Source organism: Phyllostomus hastatus, unplaced genomic scaffold (genome assembly GCF_019186645.2).
Source record: "Phyllostomus hastatus isolate PE091 unplaced genomic scaffold, TTU_PhHast_1.1 phas_scaffold_78, whole genome shotgun sequence".
NCBI classification, from domain to species: Eukaryota; Metazoa; Chordata; class Mammalia; order Chiroptera; family Phyllostomidae; genus Phyllostomus; species Phyllostomus hastatus.
The window spans coordinates 43,669,678-43,689,221 of NW_025334041.1; the positions used below are offsets into that span (position 1 = coordinate 43,669,678).

A 19,544-nucleotide genomic window follows, 5' to 3' on the forward strand; every position below is an offset into this window, starting at 1 on the left:
GAAATTCAAACATAATGAAACCTGGTGGCCAAGTTGTTTCAGTTCATTCAGACTTCTATGACAGTATGCTACTCAGTGGCTTTTTTTAAAAAATCAGAAACTTCTTTTTCATTGTTCTGGAGTCTGGGAAGTCCAAGATCAAGGTACTGGGAGTTCTGATATCTGGTGAGAGCCAGCTTCCTGGTTCATAGTTCTCACTGCCTCTCACAGGGGTCTTCTTTAATAAGGACACTAATCCCATTCATGAGGACTCCACCTGCATGACCTAATCACTTCCCAAGGCTGCACCTCCTAACACCATCACCTTAGGGATTAGGTTTCAACTTATAAATTTGGGGAGAAGACAAGCATTCATTCTATAGCACCAAGTTAGCTCCTGATCTTGATGCTCCCTGGTGCTAAGTGGCGAAGAAGCCTGACAGGTGTGGCTCTCAGCTCCAATCAGTTAGCGTGATCACAAACTTTAAGTACCTAAGTTCACACTGTAGCTGAATTTCTGCACAACTGCATTTTCACTCTTGAGAAACTAAGGCAAGCTGTTACCCAAATATGCTTCCCAAATATAAAACCTAAATACAACAGGCCCTCGCCACTGCTGCTGCTAATGCCTTCGTTGGGGTTCTAGAGCTCTCTACAATGATAGCAGTGTTCTTCTCTACATTATACAATACCGTAGCCACTAGCCACACATGGCTATGGGTCACTTGAAATAAGGCTAGTGTGGCTGAAGAATTAAATTTTAAATTGTCTTTTGTTTCACTTCATTTAAAAACCATGTGTGGTTAGTAATAACCATTTTCCACTGCATAACCCTGGAGCATTGCAGTTGCCTTGAAGTGCCTACCCTACCCCCAGCCTTCTTCCCACCCTCTTATCCTTCAGTCCACCCTTCATCTGCCACCAGGGTACTCTAAAACAACCAATGATATCCCTTAACTTTCCTGATTCACGAATGACTTCTCATCTGGCACAGCCAAAGGCCTCTCATGTTCTGTTCCTTGCCACCTTCACCCCAGGTCTGTTTGTGCTCATTGCACTCCCACACCCACAACACAGAGTCACAGACTCTGCTAATCCACAGCTCCGCACCTTTGCAAGTCAGGTCACTTGCAACTGTGATGCCTTCCCCATCCTTACCTCCCCCTCCCCCACCCTGCAAAGTCTGGTCCACCTTTTTAAATGCAGGCTAGGCAGCATATCATCTCTGAAGCTTTCCCAGACTTCTTCCATGCTCCTCTCCCACCTCCTCTCTTCTACTCACTCAGCGTCAGTTCTTTTTGACTTGCCTCTATGTATTTTCATCCAAACCCTCTTCTTCATCACCTTCTGCCTTTTCGCTTTTTCTCCCATTTTGAAGGCTTAATTATGTATAGTAAATATTACCATTTTTGGTCTACAGCCTGGCAGTGTTGACAAATGTGTTTAATTATGTAACAATGAAGTCAGCCCTTCCAGGCACCCCCCAGCCCTGGCAACCACGGGCTCTGCTTTCTGTTTAACAGTTTTGCCTTGTCCTATAGAAATGGAATTCCACAGTGTGTAGCCCTTTGAGTCTACCTTCTTCCACTTAGCATAATGCATTTAGATTGATCCATGTCATTTCATGTGTCAGTATTCGGTCTCTTCTTAATTGCTGAATACTATTCAACTGTGTGTTTGCACCTTAGTGCATTTATCCATTCCCTAATTGAAGAATATTCAGGTTGCTTCCTCCTTTTGACAATTATGAATAAAGTTTCTATAAACCTTTTCAAATAGGTTTTTGTGTGAGAATAGGTTCCTATTTCACTTGAATAAAGACCTGGAAGTGGGGTTGCTGATTCATAGGGTACCAATTTCTATGGTACCATTCTGCATCCCCATGGATGAGGGTTCCAGATGCTCCACATCCTTAGAGAATTTGTTATTTTGAGGCATTGCTGTTGTTGTTTGAGTTTAGCATTCTAAGAGGCATCTAGTGGTATCTCACTTTGGTTTTAATTTGCATTTCTTCCCTGAAGACTAATATGTTAAGGATCTTTTCCTGTGCTTTTTTGTTATCCTTGTATTTTCTTTGGTGAAGAGCTTTTACACTTTTGGTCTCTTCCCTCTAGAGTGCAATTGGTATTTCACTTTGAACAACAAAATACATATTGAGGCTCTTCAACTCCCCTCTTCTCTTTTTCATCTTAGAGTAATAAATATCATCTTATGATGATGACCTCAGGTGAAATTATTATGGAGACATATGTCTGCTCAGTAAAAATGGAAACATATGCCTACTTTGCTTTCAAGTACGAAGGATGAGAGAAAATACATATGAGCAGAAATTCCAAATAAAGTTAAAACATGCAATGTTTGGATAAAATAGATAAGGGTATAAAAACTGTATGCAGTGATGGTCTCACTTTTCAAGTAGGGAAACTCTGACGTGATCTATTTGGCCATTCAGAGGTCACAATGCAAGCTGTTTTCAGAGTTAATATATGATCACGATCTTATAGCTCCTGAACACTGTGCTTGGGGCCTTTTCATATTTAGTTTTATCCAGTCATGCAAAATGTGCATTATTTCAAGTTACAACATGATACACCCTGTTAGTGGAACTCTGGCTTCTATGAGAAAATGAAGAACCAATAAATATTCATGTAGTCTCCTGGATAATATACTGAAAAGGACAGCTGGCTCGGAAGGGATCATTTGCCTAGGTTAGTATCTGTTTTCACTTAGATTAAGAAAATATTGCAAGAAGTTATTATCTACCAGAGAGATTAGGGGGATACAATGGAAAGCTGATATTGCACCTGATGGCTTTTGACATTTACCTATTATAACAGGGAAACTGTGTGAAGTTAGCCCGGTGACTTTTTACAAAACACAATTTCAGAAGCTATAAAAGGGAAAAGAAGATGGCAGAGATAGAATACACTGCATCTGTAAAAATGAGAAACATGACTTGTCAGCAACACCTGTTTATAACTATCAGCCATTTCTACAGGGCCTACTGAGAAATTACCAAGCGCCAAGTCTCAGAAATCAGTTGAGAGATATAGAGGAAAGAAAGAAATGTGGTTTTATTGAGCATTTTATCCCAATACCTGGCATTGATGCAATATAGTTTTATAACATTTTTCTCAACTCTTGAAATCAGTTGACTATTATATGTGTATGTGTCAAGGCTACAGGAGATAAGACTTTAAAAGTTTGCATATATAAATTATTGATCATTTTTCCCCCAACAGATTCCGAATCCTAACTGGTACACCAAAATATTAATTTCAACAACTGATTTAAATTTACAAAAGATATTTTCAACTTCTATTTAATGGTGGTAAAATGAAAACATCCTTATCTCCTCCCGTTCTTTCACAACAATAAAGTGGTGGTTAATAAAGAAAAGAATAGGCATAGGTAGGGAAGATATTTTAAAGACAAAAAAGTGGCAGCTCATTTTGCAGGACAGATAGCTATTGACTTGAGTTGACAAATTGAGAAATAGCCATAAGAGAATATAATTTAGAAATGTGAAAAAGAAATAGCTGAAAGATTTAAAATGTTTGACTTTGGTCACAGAACTAGAGAGGATGGGGAGAATTAGAAAGCTAAGGTTTTTCATTATAAGCATTTTGATTGCCTTTTATTTTTTAACTTGTGCATATATTATTTCAATTCAATTGTTTTATTTAGAAGAAATTTCCAGTCACTAGAAGATAGTACTATTATTCTATCTGCTTTGCCCCTTTTATACCATGACTGGAATTTTGAAATTTTTATAATACAGCTTTCTTATTTTGTAGGATAATCCAGTAATAATTTGATAAGGCTTCGGTACTAAATTATTAATAAATTATTAATCAAAGAAACCTCTTGTTCAGCAACTGAATTTGTCATTATCAGAGTGAGCCACTGGCCCTCTAGTAGGTAAATTTGCAGGTTTGGGTTGGAAGTGCAGCACCTCACCTCAGCTCCATGATGGTTTTGTTGCTGCTGCTATTTGAGCCCTTCTCCAAACCTCACCTTGCATCTCTGTGTCCAGGCGTCTATCATGTGTCAGAAGTTTATCACAGCAAAAGCTTGATTGTCTTCCAGACCTCACTCAGAAATGCTGAGATTCACTTTTGAGGTTTTGTTTTTTGTTTTTCTTTTGGCTTTTGGTTTTAAATTTTTGATGCAAATTTCTAAGAATATGATATTTGGTTTCTTCTTAAAAATTTTAAATGTGATATTTTATTTTTATTTTTTTAGAAATAATACATCAATGTTGTATATGTGTTACATATAATATGCCTGTGTCGTACACATTAGCATATACATACATGTAAAAAGAAGTAAAACAACTTGTTTTTCTGCTCTGAAGAGAAGATACACTTTGTTATATTTTAAGATCAATAACTAATTTTTTCATTATTACTGAATCAGCTTGCTATTTGGTTATTTGTAAAGAAAACCTGCTAAAAGCTATACAATTTCAGTCACTAAAATTATTCAAGTTGAACAACACATAATTTCGCCTTCTACTCCATGACTGGAGAATCCTGATTTTACTGAGTGATGGAAATGGGTATCCTTTTCAGAGTCTTCGGGGGAAGTACAAAACAATGCTGAATAAGGTTGACATTTTAGATAATGGGACCAGATTTTCCATAGCAACTTTCAGACCAAAACAAATTAAAAAAAGAAGAAAAAACAGAATTTCCCAGCTACCTGAAAATTAGCAAGGTAAAAGAAGACTTCTTGGGATGCAGTAAAATGAGAAGTATCTCTGCAGAAGATAAAGCCTTACATATCCAGAAACTGAGTGTCTAGGAACTGTTGCTCCATTCTCACACTCTAACTCTCCACACCCACATGCGTACCCTTCTGGCCAACTACAGATTGGAAGATCGCTACTCTTCTGAAGTTTCTTGGGTTCCTGCCCCTCTAATGTCTAGACATTTTGTCACATTATGAGGGAATTATCATGTCAAAAGAATACACAAACTCCTTGAAATGTGGTGGTATATTTTAAAGTCTATTTAAAGAGAAATAAGAATATTTCATTGTGGATGACTCAATGATGAGTGATTTATTACATAAGAATAATTTTTACAACAGAATGAACGAATAAAGGCATTTTTTAGGCCTCCTGTCATTATGTGAATAATCAAGGATCTTTAAGAATATACTTAACAACTTCCTTTCATCTGGAACCACCAAAATGTCTAACACAAAGGGAAAAAGGACTTGCTATATGTTCTCTAGGTCCTTTAGAAAACTTGGAGTGGTTCCCTTGGCCACATACATGTGAATCTACAAGAAAAGTGAAACTGTCAGCTGCACGAGAATGGGCACTGTTCAAAAAGGAATGGCCACAGCTGTTCCCACGGCAAAGCGGAACAAGTCTACAGTGGGCATCGTTGGAAATAAACAAGTTAAAGACAAGATTCTTGCCCAGAGAATCAGCGAACCTATTGAGCATCTTGAGCACTTGTGGAGCTGAGACTACTTCCTAATGTGTGTAACAGGAAATTGCCAGAAAAAGGAGGAGGAGCCTAAGAGAAAGTGCCTGGGTTCATTTGAAGCCCGAGCCTGTTGCAGCCGGAGGAGCACGCTGTGTGAGAACCAATGGACAGGAGTCTGAGCTGCCGGAGCCCATTCCCTGTGACTTCATGGCATAACAAGTGTAAAAAATGAAAAATAAAAGACTTCTGCATTGTTGAAAAAAGAGAATATACATAGCAGAAAATATCTGGACTACCTCTCCTAGTGATGTGTATAGAAATAAGAAATGCAGACACAAGAGAAAGGAGTCGTTTTGCTCTGTCCCTACCACCTTTTATAGTCATTTTTCATGGTAGCTTTACCATCTTCTCATTTATATCTTTTACTGCGGACACTGAAAACAATGGAGTGATGCAAGGAGCAAATGTATTAAGGGTCGATCTGCATAAACTCAACTGCATAATTTTCAGGGCCTGGTGCAAAATGAAAATGTGAGGTCCTTGTTCAAAAATTATTAAGAATGTCAGTGTCACAGTTTCGATTCCCAGTCAGGGCACATGCCTGGGTTGCAGGCCACGGCCCCCAGCAACCGCACATTGATGTTTCTCTCTCTCTCTCTCTCTCTTTCTCCCTCCTTTCCCTCTCTAAAAGTAAATAAAATCTTTAAAAAAATTATTAAGAATGTCAAGATGGTGGCAGCAGACCATTAAACCAAACACAAGGCCCTTTTGAGAGTGGGGACCTGTATGACCACTCAGGCCACACACTACAGAAACCAGCCCTGTGTCTATAAGCCACCAAATTTGTCCAAGTAACAAGACCATTTTAGCCTAGCCTCAAGTTCCAGGGTAGTAGAACAGAAAGTGACAGCTAATTACAAGTCCTAATGCAATGAGATTTCTTTCTATTACTAGTTCACTCTCAGCAAAATAAACACATACAAGTAAAATATGGCTGAGGAGTGTTTCCTTCTCTCCAGTCATGTAGTTAATGCTTTCTACAAGGTGCCTTCTGCCCTTAGAGACATGAGTTCAGCTGGGCTCCCAAATTGCAAATAATGGGTCTCTCTTCCCATTCCTCCCTCTGACCATCTGCCTGTTACCAAATGCAAGGTAACTAAACTGTTCAACTACAAAAGAATGACTCGTGGGTGCTGGGGGAAGGGGCATTTTTGGAATATGTAGTCCTTAAAACACCAGCTGTTCAGTTTTGGTTCTTGCAAATCATTTGGCTATAAATTTCAGGGAGGACGTTTCATTTTTGGAAAACTAAATTTCACAGACTTCTAGAGGAAAACCATCATGCTGTCTGCTTTTTCTTAATTTACCACAATTGTTTAAAAAAAAACAAACACAGGTTTTTTTCCCACATCTTTGCCTCCAGATGACCACGAAAACCTCTTTCAGAAGACACTATGTCATAATCCAGGAAGGGACACTAGCTAAATGGGGTTGTCCCCATAGAACACACTTATGCAGGACTTCTCAGAAGGAGAGATGGAAAATGACCCAGATTAAAAATTGGCTCAGGTTTCTGAAGGCAGGAAAACAAGATTCTTCACCAGGTATCAAAGAGATAGGGACACTTTCTGACAATTATTCTTCTATTTCTATATGTTCAGTGTCTACCTAGAGGGGCTGGGAAGGCATCCTATCAGAAATCTGATAGGGAAACAGTCCTCGTGAGAGTAGGAGGGACCCTGCCTACAAAGCATCCTCTGCTCGCATCTCCCTCCATGGACCTGACCGAACCCTCCTTACCTCCAGGAGTTTTCACTAAGTGAGCTGTCACTCGGCCTAGAAACACTATGCCTCCTCCTCCCCATGCAAAATGACCTTTCTTCTTCTTACCACTCCCTGAGTCCACAACTAGACTCAGTAATTCACCTCTCCTCTTGCACATTAGCTTTATCATGGATTTCCATTTTTGTTTTGAGTATTTTTATTTGATTATCCCTCATCTCCACAACTAGACTGTGAGTTTCTTGAGGGCTAATACCATGTGTTGTTTCACTGGAGTCTTCCCCACTGGGTCGAGCACTGCACCTGGTACTCAGAAGATGATTTATAGAAATGTGTTGTCAGTGGTGTAACTGATCTTCCTGCCCCAACCCATCATTGTAAAATAAGACAGTAAATCATTTTCATAGATTATTTTAAGAAAATCAAATGGACTCATGCAATTAAAAAATTATTTTCATATCAGGTCACAGAATCAAAACCCAAACCAACTTTCATGACTTTTTAAACAAACAACATGTTGTTTAACTGTCACAAATTAGGGGAATTGTGAGCCAATGAGAGTTTATGCTATTGATTGCCTTTGAAGTATTTATTTCTGTCACACTTATTTTAGAAACTTCTCATTTGACGTGATTGATGCAGAATCCATTTCCCTGTCTAGGCTTTCCTCCATAAACACCTCCACTGAGTAAGATCTATTAACAAGGAGATAATTAAGTGTAAACATGAGTCACAGGCTTTTCCTTCTCTGAAATGAAATACATATAAATTGGCAAAGAAACATGAAGAACAAGTGGCAGGGATCAACTACTCCTTTCCTCAGGTGCAGCTAAGAATTTCAGGAATAATCCAACGCAAAAGCAAAAAAATCCTTGGGCAACATCCATCTTGTTTATGGGGACTGACCCAAGGTAGAACTCCATGAGAACTCTTTGGTTGACCAATGGCTAAGGAGTCTGAATAGACCATACTAAGCTCCCAGAATAGAACCCAATAGCAAAAAGGGAGAACCTTTGCTTCCTGTTATGGTGTGGCTGGGGACCCAAAGAATCCAGGCCTTTAGAATGAAGCTAGAGAGCATCCAGTCAACTGAGTGTCTCTGATAGTCCCACCAAAACAAGTGTGATATATTGAGCAGTGCTGAAAGAGTCAACTCATCTGCAGGAAAATATAAAACATACTGCAGTATAAATGTGCAGTGGTGTTTTACCCAGAAAGAAATGAAAAATTAAAAAGATGGGTTTCCTTTTCCATAATTAATATGATTTGCAATTAAAGGGAAATTTCTAACTAGTGATACATTGTCTCCTTCCAAAATGTCAGTATGTCTAAAGCCATAGACATATTGCAACTCTTCCCAACTATCTGTGTATCCTAACCACACTGTGTCAAGAAGCCTGATCCAACAGCTTGATTTATGTTCCTGCTTGACAGATGATGTCTGGAAGGCATGCTGTCTAAATGCACTGTGCTCAGGCAGTTACCTTAGTCATCAATTCTCAGAGAATTAATGAGTACCATTCATCCCAATAATAGAAACCAAGGTCAGGGCCTCTTTCATGCTCTGTAATTCCATTAGTGATGCACAGAAAGCACTTAGGTCATGAGCAATCTAGACCTTATGACTGAGCAAATGGAACTGCAGCTTGTTTTCAGAGAGAATCCTCTCTTTGTGCATACCCCTGGTCAATGAGTCGTTCTACATCAACGTTTGGCGTACTTACAGGTGTAAGGCAATGCTGTTAAAAGAAAACTGAGGCTGACTTTAGCTGCCAAGCATTTCAAGTACTGTTTTTATTAAAGTAAATGCCAATAGGAAACAATTCTTTTAGAGTTATATGGGATGCTTCCAATTATAGACATACATTTTTAAACTGTGTACTCACTCAGACTTGATGTAAGCACTCACTCATTCTATATGGCTACCAGAGAATTTATTTCCATTTTTATTCATTTACTTGAATTTTTATTCTACCTACCCTAGTCAATCAAAGTGGCCTTGAAACTAAGAGTTGCCATCGTTAAGCAAGTAAGTCTGTTTACAATGAACTTTTATCTGGAAATCTCAAGGAGCATGCTTTTCTCAGCTAAGTCTCACAAACAGTTTCCTCACTCTTCAGAACTCAAATTGTTTTCAACCTGCTACATATCAAAAAATAAATAAGAAGAGAATAACTTCAAGGTTTGAAGCCAGACGCATAGGTTTGAATCCTGGCTTTGTTACCTATTTGTTTTCTTAGCAATAAAATAAGCATGATTATTACACTTTTATAGCTACTTCACACTGTTGCTCTAAGGATTTAAAATAAGCACCTAACACAATGCCTGGAAATTAACAAATGATAACATTGTTTTTGTTGTTGGTCACCTAAAATTGTGTGATTGTGTGTGTGTGACATCTTTGTTTTGCAACATTTGGGGATTTATTTGCAGTAGATATGCTTATATCTCAGGGATCTACAGTAGTGGAGGAGAGCAGAGGCATGGCTAACTCAAAACAGCAAATCATTCAAACACTATTTGTGTGTGCTTTAAGCAGTATTTTAAAATTTCATTTCAAATGTGTTTCTACTGCCCAAAGAAATGACTTCAAATAAAGGAATGGCACAGTAACATGAACTCCTGACCGAAAAGGATCTGAGGCACTGTCCAATTTTCCCGCCCCTCCCTCTCCTCTCCCTACCCCTCCCCTCTGCTCCCCTCTTCACCTATTCACCCTGCCTATCAAAAGACACCTGCCGAGAAGACCCCACTTTAAGCCAAGTGCTGCCTCCTACTGTCCCCTGGATCAGGGCCACTGGTGAAGTATTTATGATTATTGTAGAGGCAGGATGCAGTCACCAAATAAAAGCACCAGATGCTCATGAAGCAAGTGCTGGAGTGGAGGGAGGAGATGGTAAAGTGAAGACAGGCAGTGGGGTGCCCGGGTGAAGAGCAGAGGTGATGCAACCTGGCACACTGGGATTCTAAGCCCATTGGCTGCATGACCTTGGACACATTGTCACCACTCTATACCTCAGTTTTATTTCCACTGTAAACATGCAATGACAATGCCATCAGGTATGTGACATGCCTGATAAGGGTTAACAGGCCTATGACTGTAAGGCTCAGTATGCAGAGTGAAGAGATCTGTATTATGCTGATTTCCCTTTGAATAATAAACTTTTATGTACAAGTTAGTGACCTGCAGAGACCTGCTACTTATTTATTTATTTATTTATTTATTTATTTATTTATTTATTTATTTACAAAACCAGAGGAAAACAAACAGGATTCTTGACCTCATCTAGTGTCTGTATAATCCCTAAAACACATCTGTTTATAAACACATCTGTTTATAAACCCATTTCTCTGTTTTCCTGGTTGGTACTTTGGGCCTTTGCCTGAGGTAAGCAAGTGTTGCTTTAGTTTTCAGCCGTGCTGCAGGTTTATCACAGGAAGGAGGAATTCAGCCTGGTCCTGCACACAAGCATGGACACACCAGCTTTGATATCAGAAACACAAAAAAGATACTAGTCATAAAAAGAGTGAAAGAAACTTAATATTTACAAGTAAATTCTTACGTGTCAGGCAGTGTTCCAGTCACTTTACATATGGTAATTTATTTCATTCTCGGAACCATCCCATGAGGTCAATAATATTATTATTTCCATCTTAGTGTTGAAAAACAGAAACTTGGGGAAGTCAGGTAACTGCTCAAAGGTCACAGCATATATATCAACATGTGCATTGCGGCCATGCACACCGGCCCAGTTATTGACTGTTCCAGGACACCGTTGCATGTGGAAGGGGGTGATGACACCAGAAATGAAACTTCCCTCTAATTATGGTTGAAGACAAACAACTTGCGATTTTGTAAGAATTAGTAAATGAATGAGTTCTTACTACATTTCTCCTTGAGAACTGTGTAGTCCTAAGATGCTAAGACAATCATAAATATGTTTTAAGTAAGGTGTTCCTAACTAAAGCATTGGTGCCTATGAGATAAAAATGTGTTCGAGCTTCTGGCATGATGGCTTTCACTCCAGAAACACGGGTCCAGCCAATAGTTTCATATGCTTTCTACAACCTTTCACAACAAAGATCTGATCAAGGTGCTGGTTCATTAACTCACTGATCGTCCTTCTGTACTGTGCTTGTTAGCCGACCTTCTGCCTTTCACTGTCAATACACAAGACTGAGAATTCAAAGACCAGGTATCCCTGGAGCATGATGAACAGTGTAGTGTCCCTTTGCCTCTTTATGCAGATTAAATTAATACCTCACTCCGACAGGTAGAGCAACAACACAGTTGTCAACAGAGGTAGCCTGGTTGGGGCTCTCCGTATTGAAAGAAGATAGGAACGGGAACAGGTTTTTTTTTAGATCTTACGCTCCATGAAGGAGGTTATAGGCAGGCTGTGTACTAGTTGTCTGGCCCCAGCTAACTACCCTGGTCGTCACTCAAACATTCCCACTGAACAAAAGTCATCCTACTAGAAAAATCTTTATCCTCATGTATCTAGCTCTCCTCACACTTACAAATAAATAATACAAAACAAAAGACATGTTCATTGTTTTCAAGAGATATGTACTATATTCCATCAATTCTAACACACATTTTCATATTTTATTATTTTAAAAATTAAAGAGCATTTTGGAGTCAATGGGGTGTCACTGCTTAACTGGCAGAGTTGGCTTTTTTTCTTTCTTGTATATAAAATAAAGGTGTGTCATGTCTTCGGTGGTATCTTAGGTCTGATGAAATACATTATGTATCAAATATTAGCAAGATCTCAGCACCACTTAATAAATTAAACAGAAAGGAGAGTTAAGATTTGAAAACTGCATCAGCATTTAAACTAAAGATTAGTAGATGAGTGGAGAGTTGGTCATAATTTCTTCACCAGTCAAATATAGCCCATATTAATAATATATATATTTCCTGTTTTCTCCTCTCTGTAAAATAGAAAAGGGTAAAAATTAAATTCCTGGCATTTATTGTATCTTTCTGAAATTGTGTATCATTATCTCTGGAGTATGAGCTCTGTAGACACAGTATTTTCTGCCTATGATTCTCAAAATTTTGTATGTATTGGAATCTCCTCAGGAGCCTCTTAACAATTCATGATCTTCACCTCCTGCCTAAACATTCCAATTCACAAAGTCCAGAGTGAGGCTCAAAAAGCTGTATGTTTAATCCTAAAGTGGATCCAATATACTCCAAAGTTTGAGAACCCCTGGTCCATGTGTTTGGAATTAGCCCGTCACTGCAAAGCACTTGGTCTTGGTAGTGTGCACAGACCACATTTGATAGATGTGATTGTGATTTCAAAAGGTAAATTAGCTGACAAAAAAAGGAATTCTGGCATGACATTGTTTCCTGTGGGACTGGGACTCAAAACTAGAGCATGTATTAGAAATGCCCCTGATAATTGGTTTCTGTTGGGGATCTTTTTAGCTGTGCCCCATAAAATCGGACGCATCATTGATGGGAGTCCTGCAGATCGCTGTGCAAAACTGAAGGTAGGAGACCGGATCTTAGCAGTCAACGGCCAGTCGATCATCAACATGCCTCACGCAGACATCGTGAAGCTCATCAAGGACGCGGGCCTCAGTGTCACCCTTCGCATCATTCCTCAGGAGGGTGAGTGCCTGGGCCAGGCCACGGAGTCCACCGGGCTGCTGCCAGTGTGGTGTCAGAGGGTCTGAGGGTGGTAGTTATTTCCACTATAGCAAAAATTCACTTTCTGCTGTAATTCATATCCTGTTTAGTCAGTACAGGTTTCATTCAGAGATCAAGTTATGTGACATTATAGATAAACAGTATGAAGCCCAAGACACTGGGTTATTCAATCATCCCCTGTGGTCCTAGGAGTAATGTTTTCATGGTTTCATTGAGCCAGAACCTATTCGACAGAGGTGACAGAGTTACAAATCTGAAGAAGAAAAAAACAACATGTATTCATGTAAACAGTTAAGCTCTAGAGGATTCTTCAAAGTCAGGTTGATTTTGAAAAGCTTGAAGTTTTGTGGTATAAAGAGAGCTCATTTAGAAAATGTGCCACCTGCTAAGAATTTTAAATTCTCACTTAGCCTCTTGAATTTCTCTGTACAAGGACACCCCCCTGAGGCTTGAAGAGCAGTGAGCACCACAATGCCTTAAGGGGCCACAAAGTTCACCATAAACTCACTATTTCTAGACACAATAGGTTCGTTACTAGTTTGCAGCTGCTGACTCATTACTGATATTCAAGGATTCAGTCACTGGAGCTTGCCGGTCAGTGGACCAGAGTCCCACACAGAGAGGGACTCATAGTGATGGGCTTACTCACTGAGGTGCCCTCTCTTCTACTCAGTCTCATGATTCCTTCTTGGGACTCTGACAAGAAGGCACCGAACAGCCTCCTAGCTTTAAACATGAAACAGTTGTTCTCAACTGAGGTGATTTTTGTCCCCCAGGGGACTCTTAGCAATGTCAGGAGACATTTTTGATTGTCATGATTAGGGTGGATAGAGGGCAGGGATGCTGTAAATACCATACAGGGCAATCCTCACGGCAAATACCCAGGGCAGTCCTCACGGCAAAGAATCATCTGGTGCAAAATGTCCACAGTGCCAAGGTTGGGAAGCTCTGATACAAGTGGACAAGGAATTTAAAATTGGGGGCTGTGAGAAAAGAAAGGGAAAGAGTGGTTTATAAGGAAATGAGAATAGGTCACCTCCCTTTTATCACCCAACTAAAAAAAAGAGAGAAGAACAGAACATGACAGCATGCGGGGTTTTTTTGTTTTGTTTTGTTTTACCTACCTGCAGACACCATTATGTATAAAATATTCAGTGGGAATTAACTCTAAGCAAGTTTTCTCACTAAAAATCTGACTTCTCCATTTCCCCAGTCTGAAATATGTCTGTCCTGCTCTTATTCTAACATAGAAAAATAATTTCAGTTGTAAATTTGATGTTATTACAAGAAATTTCAAGAAGCAGTTTTAACAAATAACAACTTAATTTCCCCTCCTTTGTCCAATGGTTGGTTGTTTTGTTTTGTTTTTCTGGAGAACCATGGAATACAGGGGTTTATTAAGCAATAAGACTAACTGGGAACTGGAAAGAAGATTGTAGAAAGCATTTACTTTTATTATGGTTAGTTCCTTACCCAGATTTTGGAATGCTGGTGAGACTTCACATTACAACCAAAAAGTGGTGACTAAATGTTTTCTTTCTTACTAGAAAAATAGACTGTTTTAGAACTTAATCCTTTTAATTTTTTTCATTGCTTTAACAGGTTTTTTATTGTAATCTTTTCTTCTGACAGAATGACAGGAGACTGTTCACAACCTTGTTCAGCAAGTCTTATAATTAAGGAAAGCATACTAATTCTGGGAGTGGTATTGGAACTTGATCAGTTTAAGCTGCTGTCTTAAAGTCTAACAGAAACTGGAATAACCAAAGCCTTGAGTCATCTGAGGAGGCAAAGAGTATCCACCTCTGGTCACCTCTTGCCCTTTATCAATAACAACCTGACCGCCTTTGCTGCTTTGTTTCCCATTTCAGAGATGAACAGCCCAGCCTCGGCGCCCAGCTCAGAGAAGCAGAGCCCCATGGCCCAGCAGAGTCCTCTGGCCCAGCCCAGCCCAGCCACCCCCAACAGCCCCATCACCCAACCAGCTCCTCCTCAGCCACTCCAGCTGCAAGGACATGAAAACAGGTAAAGTTTCCTCTGGTTTTTCTGTTTCTGAAGCAAGGGAGGTGGAGAGAGGAAGAGTGGAGAATGAGACGGGACACAGGCAAGAGAGAGATTTTACTGAAGTAGAAATTGCCATGTGGTTCTTTCTGTAATTTTGAGATTGTCTGTGTGTTATAATGTGGTTTTCTTAGCAAATGCAAGTGTCTGTCCTTCACAATACATGAACTTCTCCTGAGGAAATGATGAGCGATTGCAGATGAGTAAGGGTTAACTAGATGAAGGAAACATTAAAGAGGTTCCAAGCAGAGTGAAGAGTGTGTACAAAGGCCCTTTGGCAAGAGAGAGCCCGTGAGTTTGAAGAAGAGAAATAAAGGCCAACAAAGGGGGGGCAGAGGGGAGGAAGGGCAGTTTGAGATGAAGCCAGTGGGGGTGGTAGCAGCCTGCCCTACAGAGTCTTGTGGGCATGTTGAAGATTTTAATTTTAAGTACAGTGAGAAGTCATTAGGGGGCTTTCAGCTGAGGACTGACATCATTGGATTTGCTTGTCAAGCCCTCTCCGTCTGTTCCCACTCTGAACAGACTGAAGGTTGGTTAGAGTGAACTCAGGTTAAGCCCCCAGATGTGGCCACCAATGTCCATAACTGTGGTGGCTCAGAGAAGTAGCAGTTCTGTGAAGAAGTGGAAATGTTGAAAGACTCGTAAGCATAATAAATGTTAGCATTTTTACCGCATTTTACCTTATTATCTTCCTACCCATGATCTAATTAGTTTCTTCCATTTCACAATATTAACTAACATTAATAAGATACTTTGAAATTCTAGGGGGGAAAAGGATGCCATATAAAACCCACATTATCTTTTCTTTAAAAAAATGAATTTATTGGGGTGACATTGGTTAATAAAATTATATAGGTTTCAGGTATATTGTATTGTGTGTTCACCACCCCAACTCAAGTCTCTTTCCATCACCATTCATATACTCATTACCCTCTTCTGCCTCCCCCTAAACCCCTGTCCATCTGGTAACCACCATACTGTTGTCTGTATCTATGAGTTTGTGTGTGTGTTTGCTTAACCCCTTCACTTCTTTCACCCAGCCCTGCCCCCTATTATCTTCTCATTGTGATTTGTGTATAACAGTGAGTCTGGGTTAGGTTAAGCCATTAAAGAAAGAGATGAAGATTGTATTTCCATTGTTTTCCCCTTTCAAAGGAGGGAAACTGAACAGCCTACGGGAACATCTCTGAAAACAAAACCCTCACAGATCTTTTCCATGATTCTAAAGTTTTCTGAGCATCTGCTTCCCATCTTTTGCCTCCCGTATTGGTGAAGATGAAGTGAGGCCCAGTTTTTGAGTCCCAGAACTCTCTAGATTCATCACTCACACTGTTGCAAAGCAAATATTTTCCCCTGGCCACAGGTGTTATTTCCAAAAAGCTCTGTTCTATTCTGATTTGCTTTCATAGAAAAGTAAATGTCTGTTGTCCTCAGCTACTTATGGTGATAATATATTCCACAGAAGTAAAAAGACTAAGCCCCATAGGCAGAGACACAAGGGAAGAATCTGACAGTCCAGAAGAGGAGTAAGTCCTGGGCACCACAGTGAAAAGCCCAGATGTGTTTGCTTTCACCGGGTGCTGTGTGGACAGATTGCACTGGCTCTTCCCCAGAATTCATTTTAGACTCTAGAGGAAGGATCTGAGCCACATTTAGATTCTTCCTGGCTTACTCTCTCCAGAGTCAGACTGCCCTAGAAAGGGGCTCTTGCTTCCAGCCTTGGGGTGGGTGATCTCATCCAGGTGTGTTATCGCTCAATGGGAAGAGTAACAGCTGGACAAGGCCACACTATTGTGTTCCCGTCTGCTACAAGCTCACCAGGGAAGCTCAGGCCCTATCACAGAAGCAACAGTTTGCAGGTATATTTTTGCCTGACCACAGAATAAAATATTTTCTTACTCTAGGATTAATGGATTGACCTGATCTGAATGTTTATAAATCACCAACAAATTTACCCAGATTTCTTAGCTGTTTTTCCTTTAATAATATTAAAAGCCTGAAAAAATGCCCACACCAGTTCTAGGACCCTACCCCGGAACTCAGGTTTCCTGTCTTAACTCTGTGTGTAAGTGAGTGGCTAATTTGCATATGAATGCAGAAATTTCAATAATCTTACAGATACCAGAACCATTTTCCTAGCTGCATTTAAAGATGATTGTAGTATGGGCAAAACGCTGCCTTTTTCTAGGCTGGAGATATCTCAAAGACAGTTTGTATGCCAAGCACAAAGTACAAATTTTCTAGTAGTTCACTTGTGCAGGAAATGCCCACCTACAAGTCAGATTGAGTCAGTTCCCATATTAAAGTGACAATCTGCTTGCTATTTTTTATTTCATGAGTTAGAGTGAACAAGTATGTCGTCCTGTCTTATCTACTCTTGGATTGGTTTCCTACTGACACCTTGTATACCTCTATCCATTTCTCTGTCTCTTCACATCCTTTTTGTTTTTGCTCAGGAAACACAAAATAATTTTTAGATGAACATAAGCAAAACACTATTTAAGAAGAAGATTTGTTGAAAACAACAAAGGGGCCATTGTGAAATACATTACAAGAGTTGAACTTCCCCAGCAAGGGAATTGACATTTGGCATTTTAAATTGCAGGGCCAGTGGAAGAGCACTGGAAATTGACTTCTTTCACAGACTTTGAACCTGAGATGCTTAAAGCAGGAAAAAATTCTTGAAAGGCCCACATGGAGCCATATCTCACCATAAGATCCCCTATCACATAGGCAGTGATTATTGGTTCTAAAACTTGTTCATACCATAAAATTCTGCTAGACTTTACCACTAGCAATCTGGTTTTATCATTTCTTGTCTCTTTAGTGATAAAATTAATAGCTACATGGAATTAATGACATTTTTTCATAAGCAAAGAAATGTTGAAGATGCCATATTTTTTAAAAAATCCTAAATTTTTCTTAAAATTAAGTGTTTTTTTATAAATTCAAAGCAATATAACTTTTGCTCTAGCCACCGTATCATTCACTTACAAGTTAGCAACACTGATATAGAATTTAGTATAGCATTTTCCTTAATTAGGGAATTCTTCAATGTGGTACAACATAAAATCCTGGCACAGGGCCCTGCTGAGAGAGAAGTGTGAGTACTAGAATGTGGGCTAGGGTGACAGCTCTGGCCAGTTTTAACTGTTACTATTTCTAAGAATTTGTGTAATCTTTGGGGAGACTCTTATACTTCACCCTCTTTTGCTACACCTTGCCACACATCTGGTTGGAAATGGAGCACATAATGTATATTTCATGACAATGCTACATAGATAATGAAAATAAAGCGGCTGTGCTCTGACTTAAAACAATGTCACATCCAAACCAGCAAGCAAACTGTTGCTTAGAAAGGTAATGACACCCACCAGTAAATGTCACCCAGGTCTTTTTTGTGTGTGTCATTCACGCATGTGCAAAGATAAGCATCTTATTCAAAGTGTGTTGTAAATAGTTCTATTCTCAGCATGCACACTCTCAGAAGGTGAGTGGACAACTTGCTGAGGTACAAAGCAAAGCCTAAATTACGCAGCTCACAGTCACTCCTGCAGGTTAAGTAACAAATGAGACCTGTTCAATGGGTTGATTAAAATAACTACATTACTTCCAAAGAAACCCCAAACACTAATTTGAAAGAAGATAAGCACCCCTATGTTTATTACAACATTATTTACAATCACCAAGATTTAGAAGCAGCCAAGTGCCCATTGGTAGATGAATGGATAAAAAAGCTGTGGTATATTTACACAGTGGAATACTTCTTGACCATAAAGAGAAGGGAATCTTACCCTTTGCAACAGCAGGGATGGACCTGGAGAACATTATGCTAAATGAAATAAGCCAGTCAGAGAAAGACAAGTACCATATGATTTCACTCATATTTGGAATCTAATGAACAAAATAAACTAACAAAATGGAATCAGAGGCATGGGCTCATGGAACAGACTAACAGCTATCAGAAGGAGAGGGGTTGCAGGTCTGAGTGAAAGGTGAAGGGATTAAGCAAAAAAAGGAAAAAACCTCATTGACACAGAAAACAGTATGGTGATTAGCAGAGGGAAAGGGGGTGGAGGGAGAGAGAAGAGGGTAAAGCGGGGAATAAATGGTGGTGGAAGGAGACTTGACTTGGGGCAATGAACACACAATACAACCTATAGATGATGTATTATAGAACTGTACACCTGAAACCTATATAATTTTATTAACCAATGTCACCCCAATAAATTCAATAAAAAAGAAAAAAGAGAAAAATAATATAAATAAATAAATACATTACTAACCCCCTTCCAGGAACCTCAAATAAGTATAGCTATTGTTGTATACTTTCAGTATGCCCTCACCAAATTAGATTACACTAATTGCAATTGTTCATGTGGATACTTTTTAAAAAATATTCAGTATAGTCAGCATCAATGAGACCATAAGCTTGTTAAATAAACAAACAAAAAAAACCACCTAGTTTTAAAGGGCAAAATTCATCTGGTTTTGAACCTGTTTTCCTGACATGTTTGACTTTTTCTTTGGTGCTAAATATGGGGACTGAAAAAATACAGGAATTATCTTCTGAAGGGCAGGCTCCTTGAAGTACAGGCTTCCCCTACTAGGTGAGT

The 19,544-nt window shown here is 39.4% G+C and overlaps 1 protein-coding gene across 3 annotated transcripts in view; it reads left to right on the forward strand.

Annotated features, from left to right (window-relative positions):
- Nucleotides 1–19,544, forward strand: part of MAGI2 (membrane associated guanylate kinase, WW and PDZ domain containing 2) — a 1,385,030-nt gene that overhangs the window by 1,255,988 nt on the left and 109,498 nt on the right. For all 3 annotated transcript variants that reach the window (XM_045827541.1, XM_045827543.1, XM_045827544.1), the window contains 2 exons: nucleotides 12,643–12,828; nucleotides 14,739–14,892. In XM_045827541.1, coding sequence (XP_045683497.1) covers nucleotides 12,643–12,828; nucleotides 14,739–14,892 — 340 coding nt within the window. The remainder of the gene's footprint in view (nucleotides 1–12,642; nucleotides 12,829–14,738; nucleotides 14,893–19,544) is intronic.